This window comes from Crinia signifera, chromosome 7, assembly GCF_055691185.1.
Source record: "Crinia signifera chromosome 7, ASM5569118v1, whole genome shotgun sequence".
NCBI classification, from domain to species: Eukaryota; Metazoa; Chordata; class Amphibia; order Anura; family Myobatrachidae; genus Crinia; species Crinia signifera.
This window is the reverse complement of record NC_139223.1, coordinates 100,403,425-100,431,283: the sequence shown is the minus strand read 5'-3', so window position 1 is coordinate 100,431,283 and position 27,859 is coordinate 100,403,425. Positions and strand designations below refer to the sequence as shown.

The 27,859-nt window shown below is 44.9% G+C and overlaps 1 protein-coding gene across 9 annotated transcripts in view; it reads right to left on the bottom strand.

Annotated features, from left to right (window-relative positions):
* The window catches only part of KALRN (kalirin RhoGEF kinase), an 856,470-nt gene that overhangs the window by 608,010 nt on the left and 220,601 nt on the right, over positions 1-27,859 (bottom strand). For all 9 annotated transcript variants that reach the window (XR_014450786.1, XM_083153542.1, XM_083153544.1 and 6 more), the window contains one exon: positions 266-380. Coding sequence is in view for 8 of the 9 variants with exons in the window: in XM_083153542.1 (XP_083009668.1) it covers positions 266-380 (115 nt within the window). In the remaining variant the exon portion in view is untranslated. The remainder of the gene's footprint in view (positions 1-265; positions 381-27,859) is intronic.

Genomic DNA, 27,859 nt, shown 5'->3' with positions numbered 1-27,859 from the left:
TGGGGGAGGTTTTGCCTAACCTTGTAGACCAGATGAGAAACTTGTCTCTACCACCTTTAGTTTTCTAAAATGCAAACCTCCTCATCTCCTGGAAGGAGTTACCTGCTTCCCTGATACTTGCAGCTTCTGGTCTCCACAGCAACACAGTATGACAAACAGGTGTCAACAGATCAGTAGTGCAAGTACACAAGATTTAAAAAAACGTAGATTAGGCAACAAATTGTCCATTTCTAACATACAGTGATAAGAGGAAGAATTACGTCACCTTGGAACACTGGCCAAATATGTCACAAGTCTGCGCAAATCTTCTTGTCGTATTCTGTCATGGTTACTACGTGCCGGAAAGGTCAGGATGGGTCCACCTCTCTTATCGCGGCCACCTGTGTAGAAAGACAGATTCACTCCAAAATCAGTCCTAATAATGAACATTAAACTCAGCTCAATCATTTTCCTCTTTATTTAGTTTACATATTGATACAACATATCTACTTATTTCTACAGTGCTCATATAGATACCAGTAGAAAAAAAAGTGTATTTACATGACGTCCCGAATTCAGTTGATAGCGGCTGGAGTAAAAGTCAGTGTAGACTGACGTTCATTACCAAAGGGGAGAACAATCATTCGGTGGTCAGTGACCATGGAATGATTTCTCTCCTGTTTGGCCGCATGCGAGGGGATGTGTACGCGAACACATCCCTTCACATGTTAGCGAGGGGATTTTGGATGGCATTTACCATGCAGCCTAGCAAACATTTCTGAATCAGGCCCCTAATGGAGAACACACCCCAAGAGTGTGGCATCTATTCTCTTATTTATATAGGACAAACACATTATCCAGCACTTTACAAAGAATAACCAATCATTTACATTAGTCCCTGCAGTAGTACAGTGGTTTACTGTAAATGCATTTTTGCTAACCTCTGCATGCCAGGGTTGCCGACTTGCAAAAAATCCTCTCCGGGAGAAGTCTGGAGAGGAATCTTTCATTACGAGTTTGGGGGTGGGGCTTAACGGTGATGCCATTAAGCCCCGCCCCCATTACGGCAAATAGCCAAAATAACTGATCTCCATGGAGGGGACAGGGCTAAAATGACACGATTGTGCCATTTTAGCTCCGCCCCCTCCTCTGAGACCCGCGGGGGGGGGGGGGGGGGCGCTCAGTGGGGGTCCCCCTAAGTCCGGGAGGGTTGCCCACCCTTCCGGGGGCCGGGAGGAGGGACCCAATTTTTGGGAGACTTCCGCAAATTCCGGGAGGGTCGGCAACCCTGCTGTATGCTCGTGTTGCCTTGTAGCTTGTGAAGTAGAGGAAGGAATATTTTCTTTTTATAAACAGTTCAGCTTAACAGTCAGTGTGACATGTGTATTCCTGTGTCTGAGATGATGAGAAGATCATAGAGCCAGGAAATACAAGTAGTAATGTCTCTCCTGTAGTGACCTCAATGGCCCACAGACTGCTGTGGCACTCAGAAGTCGTAGATGGGGTCCAATTAAAATGACAAACTCCATTTTTCGAAGAAAAGATTTGCAGAGCATGGACAAAGCTCCATAGTGGAGATTGACTAGAATACACCACAGACTTATTAATAAAATCTCCTCAGGGAAAAAACCCAGACAGTGCTCACACTGTGATAGATACAGCTAGCAGAACATCACTTGATAAGAAAATGCTATGAACATGACACATGAATAGTGAAATAAAGTGCAGCACTGAAAACGTCTGAAAGAGTGAAGTGGATTACAGAGCAATCAGAAGGCCAGATGCACCAAGCATCAAAGAGTGACAATGTGGAGAGTGATAAACTACTAGCCAATCAACTGACATTTTTAAACCCCAGTCTGTACGAGAATTAGGAGTTGATTTGGCTGGTTGTTTATTACTCTCCACTTTGTCACTTTCTGATGTTTGGTACATCTGGCCCAATTATAAGGAAATATTAGGAAAATTACTTGTAAGTCACCACTCCTTAGATTACTTTCTCCAGGAGTAACTAAAAGCGGGTGCTGGAGTACTCACCGGCAGTCGCGATTCCGACAGTCATTACCCGGACGTCGGAATTCCAACTGCTTAAAGCCCGACACAGGGGCAGCGGCTATTCTCGCTCTTGGGGGTCCATGACCCCATAGAGGGAAAATAAAATAGGTGGTGAGCGTAGCTCACGCCGCTGTCTGAGATCCCGCAGTTGGGATTCCTACGTCGGGCTAATGACTGTTGGATTCCCGACTGTCAGGGTATTATACCACACCCCCTAAAAGTATACTTCTTTTATTTTTCTATACATCAGATTTAAGTGAATCTGCGGTACAGGACATTATTTCAAATATATATTTTTTCATTTTGTTAATTTTGGGATGTTTTTGTGTTACTTTTTTTTTTTTAGAAACAATTGACTTCGCCACTTCACAGAAACAATCCCATTTCCTCTATAAAATGGTTTATAGTTATTAGTTACACCAACATGCAGCCATATGACATCTCATATATGTATTCTTTTTATTTCCACACCTAACTTTCAAATGTTGTTTCAGATGTCTGTAGTCACTACTCATTTTCTGTGTCTCAAAATGTAACTAGATTTATCACAGAAAAACTAGAAAAAGAAAAAAAGTAAAAAGTAGAAAAATATATATAATTTTAAAACTAAACAGACCAGGTTTTTAGTGTCTTAAGAGACTTGTTTCCTAAATCCAATGTGTATTCCTTCATTTGGATAATTTGTCTGAACTGAATGAGCAGTTTTCATCTGAGACTCTTGAATTACCACAAACTTCCCAGACCCACAGAGATACTCAGCATGAATATGACTCCAGTGGCAGAAGGAGTATGCCGTTAATGTTTTGAAGAATAACTGGAAGTGGATCAGAAAGAAAGAACATGATCCATTTCCTCCCATGGGAACCTACTTACTTATCAAATACACACACTTCTCACATCTATACAGAATCAGATGTATCAGATGAATCAATGATGTATGTGAGAACATTTTATGGTACAACTTTTGAATTTGTATCTTTGATATTTCCCTATGAATGCAAAATACAAACTGGTATTTATATTGCAGGATCTACAAAAACAGCTTTAAAATAAGCATAAGATAACATTCTATGAATGAAAAATACAAACTTATTGATATTGCAGGATCTACTAAACCAGCTTTAAAACAAACATAACATCCACACTGGAATTACATTGGCTAGATTACATTGCTTGCATAAAAACTCATTGATCCCTATCTTTACATTGGGTGACTGCCTGATAGAGTCATTGAAAAGGAACAGGACCTGCATTTAATCATACTTGCCTACTTTTGAAAAGCAAAATGAGGGAGATTTTAGATGCTAGCAAAATGCACCGAGCGCAGCGTCGCGCACCATTAAAGGTGTGTGTCATGTTTTAACCAAGGGGCGTGTCTAGTGACACATATGGGCGTATCTATTTCCACCCAGGGGTGTGTCCTGCAGTGGCTGGTGAAAAAAAATATGAAGAGCTGCATACCACCAGAGCAAGTTTGTATATGGGCAACATACAAACATAAACTGTACAATTGAAACCAGCCATCATGTGTGGTTGCAATGTGTTTGATGGTCATGAAATATTTTCATATGAATAAGGGCATGTTTTCAGTCAGGCTTAAAAATATTAATAGAAAAGCACATGGGCACAGAAAGACATAGCAGCATACCTCCCAAGTTTGGTGTGACAGAAGTTGTGATCTGCTGCGGCGAAGGCGCGGCCAACTTTAAAGTGGGTGTGGCTCTGGCAGTACTGACAGTAGTAGCACTATAATGCCCGCACCAGTTGCCGACAGTAGTAGCGCTGTATAACGCCAGAACCAGTTGCTGACAGTAGTAGCACTGCGGAACGCCCGCACCAGTAGCTGACAGTATTAGCATTGCATAACGCCCTCACCAGTTACAGACAGTAGTATCACTGTGTAACGCCCTCACCAGTTATCGACAGTAGTAGCACTGTGTAACGCCCTCACCAGTTACCGACAGTAGTAGCACTGTGTAACACCCTCACCAGTTACTGACAGTAGCGGCGCTGTGTAACGCCCTCACCAGTTACTGACAGTAGCGGCGCTGCGTAACGCCCTCACCAGTTACCGACAGTAGCGACGCTGCATAAAGCCCACACCAGTTACAGACAGTAGCAGTACTGTGTAACGCTCGCACCAGTAGCTGACAGTAGTAGCATTGCGGAACGCCCACACCAGTTACAGACAGTAGTAGCACTGTGTAACGCCCGCACCAGTTACTGACAGTAGTAGCACTACGTAATTACTGCACCAGTTGCCGACAGTAGTAGCACTGCTTAATTACCACACTAGTTGCCGACAGTAGTAGCACTGCATAATTACCGCACCAGTTGCCGACAGTAGTATCCCTGCGTAAAGCCAGCACCAGTTACCGACAGTAGTAGCACTGTGTAACGCCCTCACCAGTTACTGACAGTAGCGGCGCTGCGTAAACGCCCTCACCAGTTACCGACAGTAGTAGCACTCTGTAACGCCCTCACCAGTTACTGACAGTAGCTGCGCTGCGTAACGCCCGCACCAGTTACTGACAGTAGTAGCACTACGTAATTACCGCTCCAGTTCCCGACAGTAGTAGCACTGCATAATTACCACACTAGTTGCCGACAGTAGTATCCGTGCGTAAAGCCCGCACCAGTTACCGACAGTAGTAGCACTGTGTAATGCCCTCACCAGTTACTGACAGTAGCTGCGCTGCGTAACGCACGCACCAGTTACTGACAGTAGTAGCACTACGTAATTACCGCTCCAGTTCCCGACAGTAGTAGCACTGCATAATTACCACACTAGTTGCCGACAGTAGTATCCGTGCGTAAAGCCAGCACCAGTTGCTGACATTAGTAGTGCTGCATAACAGCTGCACCAGTTGCTGACAGTATGAACCTCTCTCTCACATGTTAGTTACCTTAAAATCAAGCTGGCTGGCACTTCATCTACTTCTCCTTCCTTTCATTAGATGTGCTCCCGTGTAGCTCCGCCCCTTCCACTTGTGTAGCTCCGCCCCTCCACTCCGTGTAGCTCCGCCCCCTTTCCAGTACCTGCTGTCATGACTGATGACATGAAAGGGGGTTGGAAGACAGGAGGGAGCTCTGTGCTGCCGGCGCTCCTGAGTCTAATGCAGTGTGACAGTGTACTGGCAGCCGGCAGCTACAGAGACTGTAGACAGAAGCGGCTGGGGATGTACAGCAGGGAGAGAGCCTCCCTGCGCAACCATCCTCACAGTGCATGCCACACACAGGACTAGTCACTGATCTGTGGTCTTCGATTGATGCCAAACAATGAAGTATTAAAACGCAAAAAAAAACAACCCACAAAAAAAGGAAGGAAGCAGGCTTAGTGAGTGGGGGAGAGAGGCTACAGAGGACGGAGTCAGACAGCAGTTATACTTACTACTGCTGCTCCCGCTGCCCGGCTCACTCACTGCCACAGTGGCCAGTATTCAATGAGAAAAATTTGCCTTTTTTTTGGCGAGTTTGTGCTATTTTCGCGTTGGAAGGAGCATTTTGCTCTACAAAAGTGAACCACCCTAATCAATGTGATATTTTCGCCATCTTTTTAAGTGATTTTCGCCGTGTCTCTCCGTGTAGCAATTCTCCATCTTTTCATGGAGAACTGGAATGTGAACTTTTAAACTAAAAGGTTTTTTTTTTAAATTTTGGTGTAAAAAAATCAGGATTTTTTTTCTGTGAAGGGGCATGTTATTTTTATTCATGTGCTTATAGAGCCGGAGCTCTCGAGCCGCTCATTAGATATTCATATATTCACTGCATCCGATCATTACATATGCACGATCGGGTGCAGTGAATACTGGGTCCCCCGCTGGCTATAGGGGGGGCAGCTTGTGCTGCCTGGGTCCCGGGGAGCCCTCCTCCCCTCTACATATGTTCTGGGGCAGCCAGGGAGACTTTAATCTCCCTGACTGCCACCGTCCCCTGGCTCCCTGCCAGCTCCCTGCCGCGGACGCTCGTCCGCTGCAGGGGTTAAGACTCGCCGCGAGTGGCGGCGAGTCTTAACCACATTGAATAGTGGGAGCAGGAGTGGCAGTGAGCCCTCCGGAACAGGGCGAGTGCATGGCGAGAGAAAAAATCTCTCGCCATGCAGGGAGAATTATTCTCATTGAATACTGCCCAGTGACAGGCTAATGCAGCTGCCTCGGTGTGCGTCCCGGCTCCCGCTCACACTGCTGTGACCTCTGGTTTTAGCTGTGCCAGCTGCCGCACAGATACCCACACAGCCCCGCAGTAGCTGGTATGCTCAATGATGTCACGAGGTTGCACATTTAGGCCCCGCCCCCAAAACATGCCGTTCACGCATGCGCAGTCAAATTTTGTGGGGGAAAGGGGACAAAAACCGGGAGAAACGGAGGGATTTGCGGGGGAGTGGGAGGAGGATTGAAAAAAACGGGCGACTCCCGCTAAATGCGGGAGGGTAGGCAAGTATGATTTAATTGAGCTTTTTTCAGGTGTAATTTACCCAGAATAACACCAGAACCCTGATTCAAGATATCTGGATGAGATTAGCAGTAATCTGAATGATGCAGTTACTAAACATTCGCTAGCTAGATCACTTTTCACTCATGCATGGACCTAATTTCTGTGACTATGGTTCCCATTTACAGTTTTTTTTTCACAAAGTGATGCAGATGTATCCTTGATATGTAACAACAGCTTAATGCAATATAGTTCACATAAATCTACCACTGCAGACCATAGTCTCCATTATTATCAATAGGGACTACAGACTGACCACTACTTTCAAACTCAGTTTTTCAGAGTTTGTCACATTAGCTTTATACCATCCCCAAAGAGAAGCCTGGGCCCCAGAAATTGAAACTGCATATGTGCAATGTCCTTTTTCCAGGAGAAGTCTTATATACAGTACAGGTGACCTGACAAGTAATTAGGTAAAATAAATGTAGTGCATACCGTAGGTAACAAACACCAAAATAATATTTAGCGGATATAAAAATTGCCAGAAGAAGGGACAGATTAGTCAAATAATTTAACATATCTGTCAAAATGTCAAAATTAACCTCCAACCTAACCCTAAACTAACGTAGTTTTACTTGATCTGGGAAGATGAGATCTTTCAACAATAGGAATGTTAACAATATTGTTAACAATATTTTTTTAAATTGTGTCTAGTTTGTATGCACTATATTATTAATGATAGCTACTAATATAACATTTTTGTAGTGCCTTTAAACACTACCACTCCTGGCGCTTTAAGTAGCTAATTAGACCATTAATATGGATCTAATTTATTTAAAGAACAAGTGTACTTCCAGGGGGGATGAAACGCGTAGGGTTTCTCAGACCAATAGACATCTGAGGCCGAATCAGGAATCGATACACCTATGTGAAGACACTTATCGAAAAATTGTTGTATTTTGTATTTTATGTTATATATTTTATACGAAAACGTTTCATTGTCTGGAATAAACATATTCTATTTTTAAGAAAAGTCTGATGTTGGTGAAATAAAACTAAGCGCACCTCTATACCTTTTTCTTCATATATATATATATATATATATATATACAATGTGGCGTGCGGTCCGGCACTCTCCCCTCAGCAGCTCTGACCTCGGTGCCCTCCGTGACAAGAAGGTATGCAGGGAAGAACAGGCGGCACTCCAAGGATTTGTATAAAGTTTGTATTAAAGCTGATAAGACACCAACGTTTCGGGGCCCGAATGCCCCTTTGTCAAGGTGGTGAAAACATACGTAAAATACGTTTTCAATGTATCACGCATATTAATTGTAAACGTTCTCTCCTTGTTGCAGCGGCCGGCTGGTCCCGTTTACCGGACATGTCAGCTCAATATTGGTACTTCCGGCAACACACTCAGCTTGCGTTCCACCTGACGCAGCGTGCGTTTCAAACGTCTCTAAGGAAGCGGTCATACTATTGAGACACTTCCGACATTCTGCGACATGGGCGGATGCGGGAACCCGCGCCGACTGCACAGGAGGAGGGGCGGTGCACTCACATTATTTAAGGTAAGATTTTGTACCTATGTGTTATTCACTGTATGTTTTCACCACCTTGACAAAGGGGCATTCGGGCCCCGAAACGTTGGTGTCTTATCAGCTTTAATACAAACTTTATACAAATCCTTGGAGTGCCGCCTGTTCTTCCCTGCATACCTTCTTGTCACGGAGGGCACCGAGGTCAGAGCTGCTGAGGGGAGAGTGCCGGACCGCACGCCACATTGTATATATATATATATATATATATATTTATATATATATGAAGAAAAAGGTATAGAGGTGCGCTTAGATTTGTTTCACCAACATCAGACTTTTCTTAAAAGTAGAATATGTTTATTCCAGACAATAAAACGTTTTCATATAAAATATATAACATAAAATACAAAATACAAAATTTTTCGGTAAGTGTCTTCACATAGGTGTATCAATTCCTGATTCGGCCTCAGATGTCTATTGGTCTGAGAAATCCTACGCGTTTCATCCCCTAGGAACTTCTCAATGCCAACCCGAAGTGTGGCGAGCGCAGCGAGCCCGCGAGGGGCGGTGGTATGCGTCCTCCGACCTTTTCATACCCCCACTATCCACTATCGGCGTGGAGTTGATTCTAGATAGTGTGGCGAGCGCATCGAGTCACGGAGCCCGAAGCATGGCGAGCGGACGCGGAATAGGAGGCCGAAGCGAGGGGCCACGTAATACATGTAAAGTTATCCGTGTCCCCTCGCGGGGCTCGCCACGCTTCGGGCTCGGAGGCTCGCTGCGCTCGTCACACTATCTAAAGTCAACTCCACTCCAACGTGGATAGTGGGGTTATGAAATTAGTGTGCGATGCCACTACGCAGAATAGCCCACTAAGCAAATTGCTTAGTGGGCGCCGTTCTAGGAAACAAGTACCGTATTATTTTTAAAGGTAATTCTAGGTTTATTCTAGAGAGTTTATTTTAGGATGGGATCTTGTTTTAATATAGTTTTTTCACTAATGATTTTCTTGATGAAGTGGGATTTTTTATTGCACTTAGATAAAAAGGTGATATTTTCTAAAATATTTTCCTCCTCTCCTTATCTGTGATTCAGATTCTTATTTTTAGCATTTTTCTTATTAAGGTCTCTAAGGAGGTCTGTTCGTTTTAGGGTTTTAGCATATTTTCTGGCATTTTATAATAGGTAACTTGGATAACCCCGTCTCCTAAAATTATTCAACATGAAATCCAATTGAGTTGTGAAATCTGTGCCGCTGTTATTTCCACAGCCTATAGCAACTACTTGTAAAATGTAAGTAGTTATGAGCATCTATAAGTTTGGTTAAATTGGATGGATGGTTCCATCAATGGCGGAGAACTTGATGTCCAAGAAGTTTACACTAAAAAAATCAAAAGTGTGGGTAAACCTGAGGTTAAAAGTATTTGTGTTTAAAAACTCAACATATTATTAACAATGCGCATTCAACAAGTCATAGTGACCTCCTCTGTCATCTTTATATGCAGTAGAATCCTGACTATAGTGTCAATGATATGGCTGTGGATGTGGCCACTGAACGATATTGTTTGTAAAATTGTTTAGGGGCTACTCACTTTATCATTTGTCAGGGAGTTCCAGCCAGTTCAAGTGAAAAAGTTTATGACATTGTATCATTTGTGGTGTTGTCAAATGAGTACCCAGCTTTAGATCCCAAAATGCACCCACAACAACACTAATACCCCTTTCCCACTGCAGCTCTTAAATGGTAAATTGCAGATTTGTTTGCCTTTTTAAATGGGTAGAGCTGCAGTGGGAAAGCTCCAGGGTGCTTTACCCGTTTAACAAATACCGGTATTTGTTAAACGGGTAAAAAGCTGTGTCATACACGTTTAAGATCCGTTTTTTTTGGCAGTGTGAAAGGGTCTTAAACGGTATTTAAGATCCCACACTAGTCTTCCCCCTCCCCTGGTACCTGTCCTGGCCACCCTCCTGGTACCCGGCAGCTGGTACCCCCCCCTCCCCTGGTACCTTGCAGCTGGTACCCCCGGCCCCCCTCCCCTGGTACCTTGCAGCTGGTATCCCCCCCTCCCCAGGTACCCCCGCACCTCCCTCCCCTGGTACCTGGCGGTGCAGCAAGGTAGGCAGAGTAGGCAGCGGGAGTTCCAGGGCTCCTAGTCCGCAGGTCCCAGACTGATGCATGAAAGCATCATACAGGAGTTTGATGCAGGCGGAGACTGCAGCTGGTGCACATACAGCAGGGGCACTGGGGAACCGGGCAGCGCGGTCCGTGCTCAGGAGGAGGAAGCGGGTCCATTAGGAGATTGTAATTTCATCGGTGTAGGTCCCTGCCGCGAATGGGAAATAGCGGAGTCATGCATTATATATGCACATATTTAATTTGTGTCTCATTAAATATGCGCATATCTAATGATCAAGACCGCTATTTTCCATTCGCAGCAGGGACCCCCACCGATGAAATGACAATCTCCTAATTGACTTGCCTTCTCTGCTTCCTCCTCCTGAGCACGGACCTGCCCGGATCCCCAGTGCCCCCGCTGTCTGTGCACCAGCTGTAGCCTCCTCCTGAATCATGCTCCTGCATGATGCTTTCATGCATCAGTGGGGGACCTGCCGACTAGGAGCCCTGGCACGCCACTGCCTACTGCACTGCCCCACTGCCCAGATGGATTGCTGCCAGGTACCAGGGCAGGGGGGTACCAGGGCAGGGGAGAGCGGGGGTACCAGCTTGCAGGTACCAGGGGATGGGGGAGTAGGGAACCAGGGCAGGGGGGAGGGGGGTACCAGGGCAGGGGGGAGCGGGGGTACCAGGGAAGTGGGGGAGCGGAGGTACCAGCTGCCAGGGGTGAGGGCAGGACAGGTACCAGGGGACAGGTTGTATATTACTGGTGAATTACTGTTTTTGTACCTTTCAAAATGGGTTTAATGTGAATAGTACAAAAACGGAAATTAACCAGTAATATAACGTTTATAACATGCAGTGGGAAAGGGGTTTCAGGCTCAGACATGTTTTAAAGTCAAATTTAACAATACCGGGTCTTTACCCGTTTCTGCAGTGGGAAAGCAGCATAAACTACCTATGAACTGGATGCAGTCAAAATCCCGACGGTCAAAATCCCAACGGTCAAAATACCGACAACTATTGACCGACGGTCAAAATGCCGAAAAGGTCAAAATCCAGACAAGGTCAAAAAACCGACATTTAAATTCCCGACAAGGTAAAAATCCCGACTAGGTCAAAATCCCGACAAAGTCAAAATACCGACATATAGAATGTAGACAGGTGCAAAAGTCAACGTGACTTTCGGTCGACAGGTCGCGAGGTCAACATGTTTTTTTTCACTGTTTTTTGAACCGACATGTGCCGACAGGCGGTATTTCATGCCCTACCATCCACTGGGGCGTGGTGGGAGAATAAAATAGTGTGCCGAGCGCAGCGAGGCACCGTGCCCGAAGCTTTGCGAGCGAAGCGAGCTATGCTAGGGGCTGCGGTTGACTTCCAACTGTGTCCATGTCGACTGTGTCGAAATTCGGGTAAAAAAACCTATGAAAAAAACCATGTCGACCTTGCGACCTGTCGACCGAAAATCATGTCGACTTTTTCACCTGTCTACATTCTATATGTCGGTATGTTGACCTTGTCGGGATTTTAAATGTCGGTATTTTGAACATGTCGGGATTTTGGCCGTCGGTCAATAGCTGTTGGTATTTTGACTGTCTGTATTTCATACCGCATCCCTCCAACTTGTCTAGCATTGCAAATCTACAGAAAGGGAAGGCTCATTTATGACAGGTGCTACTATTAACCCCTTCCTGACAGAGCCAGTTTTTGCGTTCCTGACAGAGCCATTTTTTTCAAATCTGACATGTATCACTTAAGTGGGGATAACTTTTTTTTGCTTTTACTTATCCCAGTGATTTTGAGATTGTTTTTTCGTGACACATTGTACTTCAAATTAGTGGTAAATTTGGGTCGATACAGTCTGTGTTTTTTTGTGAAAAATACCAAAATGTCGTGAAAAAATGGAAAATTTTGCAATTTGCAAAATGTTAAATTTTCTGCTTGTGAGACTAATAATCATACCACTCAAAATAGTTAATAACTAACATAGACCATATGTCTACTTTATGTTTCCATCATTATTTCAACTTCCTTTTAATTTTTTTGGACACTAGGAGGCTTACAATATGAATAGCAAATTCTCAAATTTTCAAGAAAATTTCAAACACTGATTTTTTTAGGGACCAGTTCAGTTCTGATGTGACTTTGAGGGACTTGTATGTGAGACACCCCCATAAATGATACCATTTCAAAAACTGCACCCCTCACAGTATTCAAAACAGCATTTTGGAAGTTTGTTAACCCTTTAGGTGTTTCACAGGAATTAAAACAAAGTGTAGGTGAAATTTCAAAATTTCATTTTTTTTGCAGATTTGCAATTTTAATACATTTTTCTAAGGAACACAGTACATTTTACTAGAGAAATGTGACTAAAATTGATTCCCCCAATTCTTTTGTTTTCATAAATATCCTATATGTGGCCCTAGTGTGCACGTTGACCAAACCACAGGCTTCATAATAGAAGGAGCACCTACTTGATTTTGGAGCCTCCTTTTTATGAGATTATTTTTTAGGCACCTTGTAGGTTTCTAGGCACCATAAGATGCTAAAATTTAGGAACCCCCCCACAAGTGACCCCATTTTGCAAACTACACCCCTCAGGGAATTCATCTAGGGGTATAGTGTACATTTCAAACCCCCAGAGGTTTCACCAATTTTGATACAACTGGGCAGTGAAAATGAAAAATTACATTTTTTTACACAAAAATGCAGTTCTGGCTCAAAATTTTTCATTTTCATAAGGTATGAAGGAGAAAAAGCACCCCAAAATCTGTGCCCCAATTTCTCCCGAGTATGGCAATGCCTCATATGTGACCAAAAAATACCAGTTGGGTGCATGGCAGGACTCAGAAGGGAAGGAGTGATTTTTGGTGGTGGAATGTTGGTGGGTGCTATGTCGCATTAGCAAGACCCCCAAAGCACCAATACAGTGGAACCCCCCCACAAGTGACCCCATTTTGCAAACTACACCCCTCAGGGAATTCATCTAGGGGTATAGTGTACATTTCAAACCCCCAGGGGTTTCACCAATTTTGATACAACTGGGCAGTGAAAATGAAAAATTACATTTTTTTACACAAAAATGCAGTTCTGGCTCAAAATTTTTCATTTTCAGAAGGTATGAAGGAGAAAAAGCACCCCAAAATCTGTGCCCCAATTTCTCCCGAGTACGGCAATGCCTCACATGTGACCAAAAAATACCATTTGGGCGCATGGCAGGACTCAGAAGGGAAGGAGTGATTTTTGGATTTTGCAGCTCAGATTCTGGTGGAATTTTGGTGGGTGCTATGTCGCATTAGCAAGACCCCCCAAGCACCAATACAGTGGAACCCCCCCACAAGTGACCCCATTTTGCAAACTACACCCCTCAGGGAATTCATCTAGGGGTATAGTGTACATTTCAAACCCCCAGGGGTTTCACCAATTTTGATACAACTGGGCTGTGCAAATGCAAAATTACATTTTTTACACAAAAATGCAGTTCTGGCTCAAAATTTTTTATTTTCACAAGGAATGAAGGAGACAAAGCACCCCAAAATCTGTGCCCCAATTTCTCCCGAGTACGGCAATGCCTCACATGTGACCAAAAAATACCATTTGGGTGCATGGCAGGACTCAGAAAGGAAGGAGTGATTTTTGGATTTTGCAGCTCAGATTCTGGTGGAATGTTGGTGGGTGCTATGTTGCATTAGCAAGACCCCCCAAGCACCAATACAGTGGAACCCCCCCACAAGTGACCCCATTTTGCAAACTACACCCCTCAGGGAATTCATCTAGGGGTATAGTGTACATTTCAAACCCCCAGGGGTTTCACCAATTTTGATACAACTGGGCAGTGAAAATGAAAAATTACATTTTTTTACACAAAAATGCAGTTCTGGCTCAAAATTTTTCATTTTCAGAAGGTATGAAGGAGAAAAAGCACCCCAAAATCTGTGCCCCAATTTCTCCCGAGTATGGCAATGCCTCATATGTGACCAAAAAATACCAGTTGGGTGCATGGCAGGACTCAGAAGGGAAGGAGTGATTTTTGGTGGTGGAATGTTGGTGGGTGCTATGTCGCATTAGCAAGACCCCCAAAGCACCAATACAGTGGAACCCCCCCACAAGTGACCCCATTTTGCAAACTACACCCCTCAGGGAATTCATCTAGGGGTATAGTGTACATTTCAAACCCCCAGGGGTTTCACCAATTTTGATACAACTGGGCAGTGAAAATTAAAAATTACATTTTTTTACACAAAAATGCAGTTCTGGCTCAAAATTTTTCATTTTCATAAGGTATGAAGGAGAAAAAGCACCCCAAAATCTGTGCCCCAATTTCTCCCGAGTATGGCAATGCCTCATATGTGACCAAAAAATATATATTTGGGCGCATGGCAGGACTCAGAAGGGAAGGAGTGATTTTTGGATTTTGCAGCTCAGATTCTGGTGGAATTTTGGTGGGTGCTATGTCGCATTAGCAAGACCCCCCAAGCACCAATACAGTGGAACCCCCCCCACAAGTGACCCCATTTTGCAAACTACACCCCTCAGGGAATTCATCTAGGGGTATAGTGTACATTTCAAACCCCAAGGGGTTTCACCAATTTTGATACAACTGCGCTGTGCAAATGCAAAATTACATTTTTTACACAAAAATGCAGTTCTGGCTCAAAATTTTTCATTTTCACAAGGAATGAAGGAGACAAAGCACCCCAAAATCTGTGCCCCAATTTCTCCCGAGTACGGCAATGCCTCACATGTGACCAAAAAATACCATTTGGGTGCATGGCAGGACTCAGAAAGGAAGGAGTGATTTTTGGATTTTGCAGCTCAGATTGTGGTGGAATGTTGGTGGGTGCTATGTTGCATTAGCAAGACCCCCCAAGCACCAATACAGTGGAACCCCCCCACAAGTGACCCCATTTTGCAAACTACACCCCTCAGGGAATTCATCTAGGGGTATAGTGTACATTTCAAACCCCCAGGGGTTTCACCAATTTTGATACAACTGGGCAGTGAAAATGAAAAATTACATTTTTTTACACAAAAATGCAGTTCTGGCTCAAAATTTTTCATTTTCATAAGGTATGAAGGAGAAAAAGCACCCCAAAATCTGTGCCCCAATTTCTCCCGAGTATGGCAATGCCTCATATGTGACCAAAAAATACCAGTTGGGTGCATGGCAGGACTCAGAAGGGAAGGAGTGATTTTTGGTGGTGGAATGTTGGTGGGTGCTATGTCGCATTAGCAAGACCCCCAAAGCACCAATACAGTGGAACCTCCCCACAAGTGACCCCATTTTGCAAACTACACCCCTCAGGGAATTCATGTAGGGGTATAGTGTACATTTCAAACCCCCAGGGGTTTCACCAATTTTGATACAACTGGGCAGTGAAAATGAAAAATTACATTTTTTTACACAAAAATGCAGTTCTGGCTCAAAATTTTTCATTTTCAGAAGGTATGAAGGAGAAAAAGCACCCCAAAATCTGTGCCCCAATTTCTCCCGAGTACGGCAATGCCTCATGTGTGACCAAAAAGTGGCAGGACTCAGAAGGGAAGGAGTGATATTTGGATTTTGCAGCACAAATTCTGGTGGAATGTTGGTGGGTGCTATGTCGCATTAGCAAGACCCCCAAAGCACCAATACAGTGGAACCCCCCCACAAGTGACCCCATTTTGCAAACTACACCCCTCAGGGAATTCATCTAGGGGTATAGTGTACATTTCAAACCCCCAGGGGTTTCACCAATTTTGATACAACTGGGCAGTGAAAATTAAAAATTACATTTTTTTACACAAAAATGCAGTTCTGGCTCAAAATTTTTCATTTTCAGAAGGTATGAAGGAGAAAAAGCACCCCAAAATCTGTGCCCCAATTTCTCCCGAGTACGGCAATGCCTCACATGTGACCAAAAAATACCAGTTGGGTGCATGGCAGGACTCAGAAGGGAAGGAGTGATTTTTGGATTTTGCGGCTCAGATTCTGGTGGAATGAATGGTGGGTGCTATGTGGCATTAGCAAGACCCCCGAAGCACGGTGAAATGATGAACCTAAAAATCCATAGATGTGTGGTATATTTTAAAACACTCCTTTATACATAGGCCGGGTTTGTCGGGGCAAGTGTCACACTGGAAAATAGTTTGCTTTCTTATTCCCTTTTTATAGCAAACTTTGCACCTTTTTTGTGTCCTGCCCTTTTTTCCAGTGGAGGGGATTTCATCAGGAAAATGCTGCCCTGGTACAATACGGGGGCCAGTACTAGAAGTACTGGGGCCCTCTGCCTGCTGGTTCCCAAATACTAGGCCCTTTATGACTTCCTCTTGAAAGTGCATAAATGTCCCCCTCTGGCCGGTAGAACGGAATAGCACGTAAGCGTTATACAGTGCCATCTGGATGATATACACGGCCAGCTTCTTGTACCAGATTTTTGTTTTCCGCAGGGCACTGTACGGCTTCAGTACCTGATCTGAAAGATCCACTCCGCCCATGTACCTATTGTAATCCAGGATACAATTAGGTTTTGAGGTGTGGGTACTGGTACCTCGTACAGGGACGGAGGTGGTACTGTCTCCGTGAATTGTTGTCAGTATAAGGACATCCCTCTTGTCCTTATATTTGACCAACAACATATTTTCGGTGCATATTCCCCTGCTTTCACCCCTTCTCATTACTTGGGCAATGTGCGTTTTTGGGAGGCCTCTTTGGTTCTTGCGCACAGTACCGCAAGCTGCTGTACCTCTTGAACCAAGGGCCTTAAACAGGGGGATGCTGGTGTAAAAGTTATCCACATAGAGGTGATAACCTTTATCCAGGAAGGGGTGCACTAAATCCCAGACAATTTTTCCACTAACACCTACGAGGGAGGGGGGGCATTCTGGCGGTTCAATTCTTGAATCCTTCCCTTCATATACCCTAAACCTGTGGGTGTACCCTGAGGTGCTTTCACACAGCTTATACATTTTTATGCCATACCTTGCCCTCTTACTGGGAAGGTACTGGCGGAATTTAACCCTTCCTTTAAAATGTATAAGGGACTCGTCTATGCAAATGAATTTATCAGGGATGTACATCTCTTCAAATTTGGCACTGAAATGATCAATGACCGGCCTGACTTTGAATAGCCGGTCAAAGGTGGGATCATCTCTGGGTGGGCACTGTGCATTATCGTTGTAATGCAAAAATTTAAGGATCGTCTCAAATCGAGCCCGGGGCATGGCCATACGGTAAAATGGGGTGCTGTACAGAACATCTGTACTCCAATATTGCCTAATTTCTGGCTTTTTTACTATGCCCATATGAAACACCAGACCCCAAAACGTCATCATCTCTACTGCATCTACAGGGGTCCACCTAGCAAATAATGACGTGGGGTTTTGAGCAATAAACTGCTGGGCATATAAATTACTTTGGTCCACCATTAAATTTATAAAATCATCAGAGAAAAATAATTTGAAAAAGTCAATTTCTCTGAGACCTGTGGAATCAAATTGGATTCCTGGCATGGCCAAAAACTCAGGAACCTGGGGCTCAAAATTGTCTGGTGGTGGGGTCCATACGAGATCAATTATTGGGGGGGGGGTCTCAGCTGCTCTACGGGGGCGTCTTTGAGGGGGTCCCTCATCACTAGAGGAGGAAGAGGAGCTTAAGACGAAGCCTTCAAATTCCCCGCTTGCATCACTGGCTGTGTCAGAGTCAGAGGCAAGCATGGCATATGCCTCCTCCGCTGAATACATTCTTCTGGATGACTGGGATGACATTTGGGATGACATTTGGGATGCCATTTTTATTTTTGTGTTACTGGTAGTGAAATGTTTCAACACGTGTATAGTGTAGGGGGGGGTACAAACTTTATTTCAACCCGGGGGGTATGTAGTGTGTAGTGTGTGTGTAGTGCAGAAAAAAAAAAAATACTTTATACAAAAAAAAAAAAATTGAAGGGGTTAAAAAAAAAAAAAAAATTGAAGGGGTTAAAAAAATAAAAAATTGAAGGGGTTAAAAAAAAAAAAAAAAAGGTCCTGCGCCAAAAATTGAGCACAGATGTTGGTCAGTTACGTCCGTCACTGAACAGCGCTCAAAGGCAACAGGAATTTGATCAAAAAAAAAAAGATCAACCCTGTGCCGAAAAACTGATCAGTGATGTACGTCACTGATCAGCGCACAGTGGCCACAGGACACCCACAAAATCACAGTGTGTGTAAAAAAAAAATTAAAAAAAGACCCCACAGCAGCCTCAAAAAAAAAAAAGGTGATCAGTGATGCGACACTGATTACCAGTGAGGGGCAGCAGGTGCACAACCTTTGGTGCAACTGACAGTGCAACTGGCAGCAACTGGCAGGTATATATAAAAAAAAAAAAAACCTCTGCACCCCCAAAAAGTTGCTGATCACCTCAGATATAGTGATCAGCACAAAAGGCGGGGGCAGCAGACACAAAATTTAGCACTCTCTATCACTCTCTGTCACTATCTCTCTCTATCTCTCACTATCTATCACTCTATGACACTGCAGCAGCAGCACTGACAGTAATATATATATGAAAAATAACCCCTGCACCCCCAAAAAGTTGCTGGGGGTGCACAAAATGGGGGCAGCAGACACAAAATATAGCAGTCTCTATCACTCTCTGTCACTATCTCTCTCTATCTCTCTATCTCTCACTATCTATCACTCTATAACACTGCAGCAGCAGCACTGACAGGTATATATATATATATAAAAAAAAACCTGCGCCCCCAAAAAGTTGCTGATTTATACTGATCAGCACAAAAGGGGGGGCAGCAGTCAGTTATATAAAAAATATATAGCACAATCTGTCACTATCTCTCTATCTCTCTCTATCTCTCTCTCTCTATCTCTCTATCTATAACTATATCACACTGCAGCAGCACAAAATATAGCACTCTCTGACACTATCTCTCTCTATCTCTCTCTATCTATCTCTCTCTATCTAACGCTATTACACTGCAGCAGCACAAGTTCACAGGAAGTCACAAGTAGTAACAGGATCCAGGAAGCATCCAGCACACTACAAGCAGTAATGAAGCAGTGATCAGGTAAGTATTTTGCTCAGTTCAGGTCAGTATACTGCGGCAGCTAGGCACGGTGACCGCACTGCACGCAATTCCAGACCGGAATGGCGTCTGCAGTGCAGTCACCGTTAGTTTAAAGCTCCCTCCTTGGCTGTGATTGGTCCGTTGGTCCGACGAACCAATCACGGCCTTTGGGGGCGGGCGGGGCGAGGTGGGGTGACACCAGTGTCACCCTTACACCCCGCGGTGATTGGTGCTGTACTTTACAGCACCAATCACCTCCGATCGCGTGTCACCGGCGAACGTTATTCGCCGGTGACACAGAAAACGCTGTAATTGGCTGTTCACACTGAACAGCCAATCACAGCGATCGCCGACCGGGGGGCGGCATCGCAGCCCCCCCTGGGCATGCAGGGACATGTCTGCTGTCAGGGACAGCAGACATGTTGAAACTGTCACCGCGTCTATAGACGCTGTGACAGTTACAAGCCATGACGTACATTTACGCCATGTGTCGGGAAGTACTTCCCGACCATGACGTAAATGTACGTCAAATGTCGGGAAGGGGTTAAAGTGACCATAGGCTAGGTATAGTACAACAAAAACAAAAAACCTCCCAAGCACAAAAGCTAAGGATATAATAAAAATTAGCTGGTAGGACCTATTCTATAAAAGACCTTAAAGATGGGGTAGGCAATAAATGTCCCTCTAGCTATTATATTCTCCAAAAATGTCTGAATTTTGGCCCTTATTCTAGTTCACTCTTTCTGACAAAATCCTTCTTAGATGGACAAAACCATGTGCACTGCAGATGTAAAATGTGCAGAGTCCACGTAAAATGTGTACGCGTCCTACGACCTTTTCATACCCCCACTATCCACGTCGGCGTGGAGTTGATTTTATAAAGTGTGGCGAGCGCCCGCGGATACCTGTGAAGCCCGCTCGCGGGGCTCGCTGCACTCGCCACACTTTATAAAATCAACTCCACGCCGACGTGGATAGTGGGGGTATGAAAAGGTCGTAGGACGCGTACCGCCCTCCCTCGCGGGCTCGCTGCGCTTCGGGTTGGCGTGGATAGTGGAATTAACAAGGTTGACAGCTGTTACGTCGACTAGTGTCATTGTGAACAGGTTTAATAGTGTACCCCTAGACCCTACTAAATTGAGACGCTTTACCGTCTAAATTTAGATGCCCCCATTTTAATGGTTTGCAGGAAGTCTGGATTTAGACGTCTAAATCTAGACTTCTAAATTGCCTGAGGAGTCTAAATTGCCGGGTTGTCAGCGTTGCGCAGGACTGCAGGGAGTCTGGATTTAGACGTCTAAATGTAGACTTCTAAATTGCCGGAGGAGTCTAAATTGTCGGGTTGTCAGCGGTGCGCAGGACTGCCTATTTCACTGTGGAACTACAAGTACCACAGTGACCTGTCAGCGCTGGGTGCACTGCTGCTGCCCAGCGCTATGCTGATAACGTAGCTTACATAAGGAAAGCAGCCACGCGCTGCACTGAGAACAACTAGAGCGGCACGCGCACAGTGAACACAGAGTCTGGCAGACTGCCAAGTTTCAAAGTTTCACTGTGCGCGCGGTGGCGCCGTGAATCTACACAAGTACCGAGTTATTTTGTTTCTGTGCAGGGAAAATACTGACTGCATTATTTCTACACTGCAATATAGATCTCACTTTGAGGTAAAACCCCACCCAAATCTAATTCTCTCTGCACAAGTGCACATAGGCCCTTATTCTGATTGACGCGTACTTTACCGCATACTTTCGGATCGCGTCTTTACGGCGTCTGCGCATGCGTGGAGAACGCAACGCGCATGTGCCACGCCTTGACTCCGTACCTGTTCGGCCAAATCCCGTCCAAAACTGTTCCCCGCAATCAGTCGGGAAATATGGGCGTATTATGGGCGTCATGCGGAATGACACATGGGCGTAGTTTCAAAGTGGGCAAAACGGGGCGGAAACATGGGCGGACACGGGGGAGTACACTTATGTTGGGGGGCGTACATTCGGATACCACTCCGAATGCACGCGATCAAAAAGGGCAGAAATGTGCGGTGTCCACAAGTGTACTATTGCTTTGCGGACACCACTCGTTCATGCGGTAGGCGAACGGACCGCCTAATGACTACAAGCATTAACACCTGAACCCAATAGAATCTACTCCTTTACTCATTACTCACTAATAGGACGCTTGTCAGTGCTTTAATAGAAACCATTGCACTTCAATTGCTGTAAGGGTTAATGTGTGCAATGCATGTGTTAGGCATGCTTGTAAGGATATATTGGCATCTAATTGATTCCAATTCCAAATAAGAAGTTTTTTATGAGGATAGGTAATTGAATAAGTGGGTCATGTGATGTATTGCAGAATATACATCATAGTGGGTTGTTTGGCGTAAATACTCCGCTTACGGGCGGTAGCACCGCTTGGCTCCCGTTCGGATGCGGTATTCCCGAGCATACTCTGTACTACTCTGTAATACCGTGCAGAATCGGAGTGTTTCTCCCGCACACGCATGGTTTGTATGTCGTCCGTAAACACGCCCTGTTCTTAAAGAGTGAGTCCGTCCGAATGCGGAGGACACGTGGGCGTTTCTACGGACGATGGCCGCACGCGGCAAAACACCGTGGCGTGCGGACCGCTCCGTAAGAATGCGGGAATATCCGCACCGATCAGAATAAGGGCCATAGTTTTGTCCATCTAAGAAGGATTTTGTTAGAAAGAGTGAACTAGAATAACCCCCTTTGTCCCAAGTGAAAGTGTGCCTTAAAAACATCAGTCACACAATTTGAATCACTGTCCCAGGACATGAACTGTTAACCTAGAGCAGGGATCAGGGAACGTTTTACCTTTTACCCCAAAATATATTTAGATATGATGATGTTACCCCCTTGATTTGAAAGGAAGGAGATCATATAATTGTATTACACACTGTACCCCCAGAAATTGATGCTATATTCCGCTAGTATGGTAGACAGCCTGCAAGCAATTTATGATGATGACGATGATTACCATGTATGGCTGTGTGTGGTACAATATTTGTACTACACACAGCCATACATGGTAATCATCATCATCATCATCATCAATGGCTGCCATGATGTGTGTGGTATAGCCATTGTCATGTCCAGGCAACTATTAGTGTCAGTATTTCAAGCTGATATAGTGACAGTCTGTGCAAAGTTTTTTTTCTAGATTAGAGATGGGTATACCTTGACAGGAGCCTATAACCAGGCAAAGAAACTCAGCGCCGCAGTGGCAGTGCAGACTGCATACTGCCCAGATGGCGCAGCAACTAGTCGACTCTACTGAAGAAGCGGACAGACTTGGAGGCGGGGACCGAGACATCACGCAGGGAACTGTGTTATACACATTGGCCTGATGCACTGCATTGTGTCAGGTCCTTGTGCACTACAGTACTGTACCACACACAGCCGGGCATGCATATAGAATCTATATATAGATTCTATATGCAATTAAATGAAATTCTTGGGGGTAATGGATGGACACACTGCCGAGACACAGCCGGGCATGCATATGGATTTATATGCATGCCCGTCTGTGTCTCAGCAGCGCGACTGTCCACTACCCCAAGGAATTTCATTTTTACCCCATTTGGGTAATTTACCCCAGTTTCCTGACCACTGACATAGAGAGTGCACATCATTCTGATAAAACTTATTGAATTTCTGAGAATAATCCATCGATGAATGATTTAAACCAGGCATGTCCAACCTTGGCCCTCCAGCTGTTGTGAAACTACAGGTCCAATCATGCCTTGACACAGTTTTGCTATTAGAGAATGCTAAAACTATTGCAAAGCATGCTGGGAAGTGTAGTTTCACAACAGCTAGAGGGCCAACGTTGGACATGCCTGATTTAAACCATCACAAGGGTAACGTTAACATCCCAAATTTCCTCTTTAAAATTGACAAGGAGTGGCTAGCTTTTGGAATATCAATTTACATTTACTTTGATCTTATATGTAATGTTTAAAAGTTTTATATTGCGTAATTAATTCAAAGAAATTAAACAGAAGTGTTTTTTACTCAGCCGAATATCAGTGAAACCCAAGAACATTCTCTCTTATTCCTATATTCCCTTAACACTCTCCCAACCAGTCAGCAGCTATTGCCTGCGCTATTGGTCATTCTTTTTCCTTTCTAGTATGTAGTAATGTAGTAAGAGGATATATTTTAAGCCATGGAGAGAATACAAGTAGAGAAAATACCCAGTGTAACTAGTTAGATTGTAAGGAGTCAATTTACTAAGCTGGGTGTTTTTTTGAAGATGGTATGTTACACATACAAATCAATCAGATTCTACTTCTTATTTATTTAGCAACTTCTAGAAGATAATATATAGAATCTGATCGGTTGCTATGGGCAACATCCCATCTTCAATAGAACTCCCATGTTTGTAAAATGACTCCTGTCATTTCATAGACTATGCTAGATAGAGAACAGCTAGGAAGTGAATGGTTGCTTTTGTAAACTTCTGAAATGCATTAAACATCCCACCTTTAAGTCACTACTAAATTATGACACCTACACTTGGAACCACTTACTTCCTTGGGTGAGTTAAACCTCATCCCTCCCGCAGGCTAGCACTAACCCCCCCCCCCCCCCCCCCCACACACACACACACACACACACACACACACACAGACACACACAGCCTAATCCTTACAAAACCTTGTATGTTAATTAGTTGTATTAATACACAGATTTACATTGTTTAGCATTTAAATGAATAAAAAACAATCTGAATTAGATTCGGTATCTAGCCACACTGACATATCAATCAGTCACACAATTTGAATCACTGTCCCAGGACATGAAGAGTTAACCTAGAGAGTGCCATCCTGCTGATGAATTTGTAGTTTTCTGCATAAAGTGATCCAGCTTGGATCTTAATCCATAGGAAAACCCGGCAGAAGCTTCTGAAGTGCACAGCCTGTCGAGGATTACCAGATTATCCCAGATTACAGCAGTTTATTTAACTGGCACATCTGATTAAAAAGATAACAATGATTCTGAAATGTGTAGGTACTTTTCGTGACAATGTGGGAGTGCTACAACATTGTGGAATGTAGTGGCATTTGTTGATGATAGCCAAAGATCTGTACAGCACTGTCAAATATGTGTGTCAACTATACAAATAATGTAATAAATAGAGATGAAAATCAAAACCAGTCAGCATCACTTGCAGCAATAAAAATCTTTAACTTGTTTGCAGGACGGTCTATTGCCCAAGGTGCTGTGGCCTGAGACTGCAATTTATTAGGTCATTTCTTCAACCACCAACTCTGCCTTCTGTGACTGTGTGTTTATAATTTGAAAGTGGCATAGGGATAGATCATTGTGCATGCCGGCTGCTTCCTCGGGCTTGCCTGCAGTGGCCTATCAGAAGGTATGCACATAGGCGAATCTAGAATTATGGTAATGAGTGGTCCCAGATCCAGACGCAACAGAAGAGGGACCCTTGCGCGGCGTAGCCGCGCGTCAAAAAGGGGGCGTGGTCTCATGGGAAGGAGGCGTGGTATCACAAAAAGGGGTGTGGCGTTACACGTTAGACCATACACAGTAATGCCCATTACACATTTTAGCAAACTCCGTAATACCCATTACACATAAAGCCACACGCCGTAATGCCAATTACACATAAGGCTACACAGCATAATGCCCATTACACATCATGATGCCCATTACATTCTATATAACAAACCGTAATGCCCATTACATATTTGCCACATAAGTGCTTCTTACCTTCGTGCTCATTGCTAGGGGGTTCTTGCTTGATCGCACCATAGTACCCATTACACATGATGCCGCATACCATAGTACCCATTACACATGATGCCGCACACCATAGTACCCATTACACATGATGCCGCGCACCATAGTACCCATTACACATGATGCTGCACACATAATGTCCCTTACACATGATGCTGCACACATAATGTCCCTTACACATGATGCTGCACACATAATGCCGCTTACACATGATGCTGCACACCGTAATGCCCCTTACACATGAAGCCACACATTATGCGTAATGCTCCCTCATACCACCACTTTTATATAAATTAAATTTTTATATGAGCCTTCGCTGCTGCTGCAGGGAGAGATGGAGAGCGGTGCAGCTGCTTCTATGGGGAGAGGAGCAGAGCGCAGCACAGAGCAGAGCACGCTCCCACTCCCCTCCTGGTGCCCCCTCTAGCGGAGTGGACATTTGAAATATTGTGCGCGCTGTTGTTGTGCGTGACGTCGGGGGAGCACGCTGGGCGCCGGCACCACATGATTAAGGGCGGCTGAATTCAGAGCACTGCAGGTCATGGCTGTTTGAAATAATACCCCTTTCATAACAGAAAATGCAGGGATTTACCCGGGAATATGGTTCCAGGATCATGCAGGGACATTCCCAGGCTGACCCCTTATACACCAGCCTAGTCCCTGCATTTTCTGGTGTGAGGGGGAGAGACAACCACTCCCCTCTCCCTACCCCCTTTTAACCAACCAGCTATATCTTCGGAACCAACTGACCCATTTACATGAGACCAGTATCATATTGAAGAACTTTTGAGTTGGCTTCGAATGATTTTGGTCCCGTGAAACTGGGCTGTTTGGTTCCAGAGAAATCTGCCCTCAAAGAACATAAACAGTCATGAAATTACGTTTAAGAAATTAAAAAAATCGGTTTAACCTCAATATCCCTGGAACCAATTAACCCATATAGATCCAGCCTGGTATCAGATTGAAGGCCCAGCGATTTGGGTTAGACTGAGATCAACCTCGAGCTTCAGTGCTGCCAAAGGGGGAACTGGCAGCCGTCGAACTGGGTGGGGGTCGGAATTAGCGGGTCCCATGTTATCCTATAGGGAAAACGTTCCAGCTTTGCCTGGCCGTATCTCCGGTTCCCAGGGGGCTAGAGACACGGGGCTGGGCTCGTTGGAAAGCCCCGTCCCTCAGCTACAAAATGGGCTAATGGATGATCCTGTGCACCCCCGGACCACCCCCTAGATTCGCCTATGGGTATGCAGATGATAGGTGAACAGTTAATAGATCGACCCCACATGGTCATGTCGCAATCAAGCATGCCTCCTGTTATTGGCCCTTATTCTGAACTAGGCGGTACGGCCCGTGTGCGGCCGTACCGCCGATGTTTTCACTCTGCACATGCGCAGAGGTCACTCTGCGCATGTGCAGGCGAAATCGCCGCACATAAATTTTATACGCCGCAAAGGGGGCGTATAGGGGCGTGAGGGGCTTAATAGCCTCATTTCCCTATGCATACGCCCCGCGTTTCATGGGCGTTCCCATGCAAACGCGGGGCGTATGCATGGTAATGAGGCTATGACGCCAGTGATGGGGGCGGAAAGCTGACATCGCCGGATGTCAGCTCTCCACCCCCATACAAGCTTTCACACGGACGATTGTCCGTGTGGTCTAAGCTTGCGTGAGCGGGGGGAGCGTGCGGCCCTGCCTTCGATGGTCGTCGACCATCGAATGCAGGGGGCAGCTCCCACCATGGTGGAGGCGTACGCCCCACCATTTTCATGCGGATCGCCAGCCGTCCGCGTACGGACGGCCGTGGCGATCCGTCTTGTAGGCGGGGATTGGTTTGTGCGGCCGGAGCAACGTATGCGGCTCCGGCCGCATAGATCAGAATAAGGGCCATTATTAGGTGTGAGATAAATGTATTTCTGGTATTGTTTGTAAAAACATGTCTGCTAAGAGAGGTTAGAGATTGTCTCCTTCCTCCAGTTCAGATCTCTTATCAGTGAAGCCTGTCTGCTATGCATCTCACTTGATAAGGAATGAGTATCAATCACTTTGAAAACAGCAGACAAATTCTGCATGCACTTTAGAAGATACATTACCTAGGGACAAGTTCCAGTAGGGGAAGGGTCAAAATCCCAAGGGTGGGAGGGATGAGGGAGCCTGCAGCTATAACTGTTTCTCTTGACAATATTTGAGTTGTTACTTCTTGGGGGAACAGCAAGCTGGCTAGAAGCGACCCATTTGATTCAGGTGGAAATCCCCTCCACTACAGAATGAGTTCTTGGGTGTAAGATACATTTTTCCTTTTTATTTTATTTGAGTTGTATCATTTTTGTATAATTTTTAAAAAGTTTTCACACTTTATCATCCATGTAAACAAGTGGGAATAGTAACTTGTGCAAAACTCAGCTAGGCTCCTTGCTTAGCTGAGCTTAGCAGGCAGAGGATTTACACTATTTGGAGTAACATATTGCTTAAATTGGTAAATGACACTCAAAATTTTATCTGGCTGCAACCAGGCCCTGGCCAGTCGGACTAGTTGGCTAACTGAATCCTGGGCGGGTCAGAGCCCTCCAGCCGCCAGTCATGGAATTCTTGGGCTTTGCTTGGGCCTGTCACTCCAGTCCTGTCAAGTATAGCCTTTTTACAGCTAGTTCAGGAGCATGCCTCAGCCACAGTCATATCCAAATAGGCTCTTAGTGCCTCCCATGCTGAACAGGGAGCCACCCTGTCAGACAATTCCTCTGCAGGCCATTCCTGTCTCTATGTTGTCAGCTGGGGTGAGCTTCGATAGCCTCTCGAGCTCCTGCCCCCTTTCCGCATCTCCTTTAGCCTTTCATGCAACAGCTGAATTTGAGTTTGTTGGACTTGTATCTGTGTTTGCTGTTTATCAGTCAGATGCTGCTGTCCCTCATGTAACATCT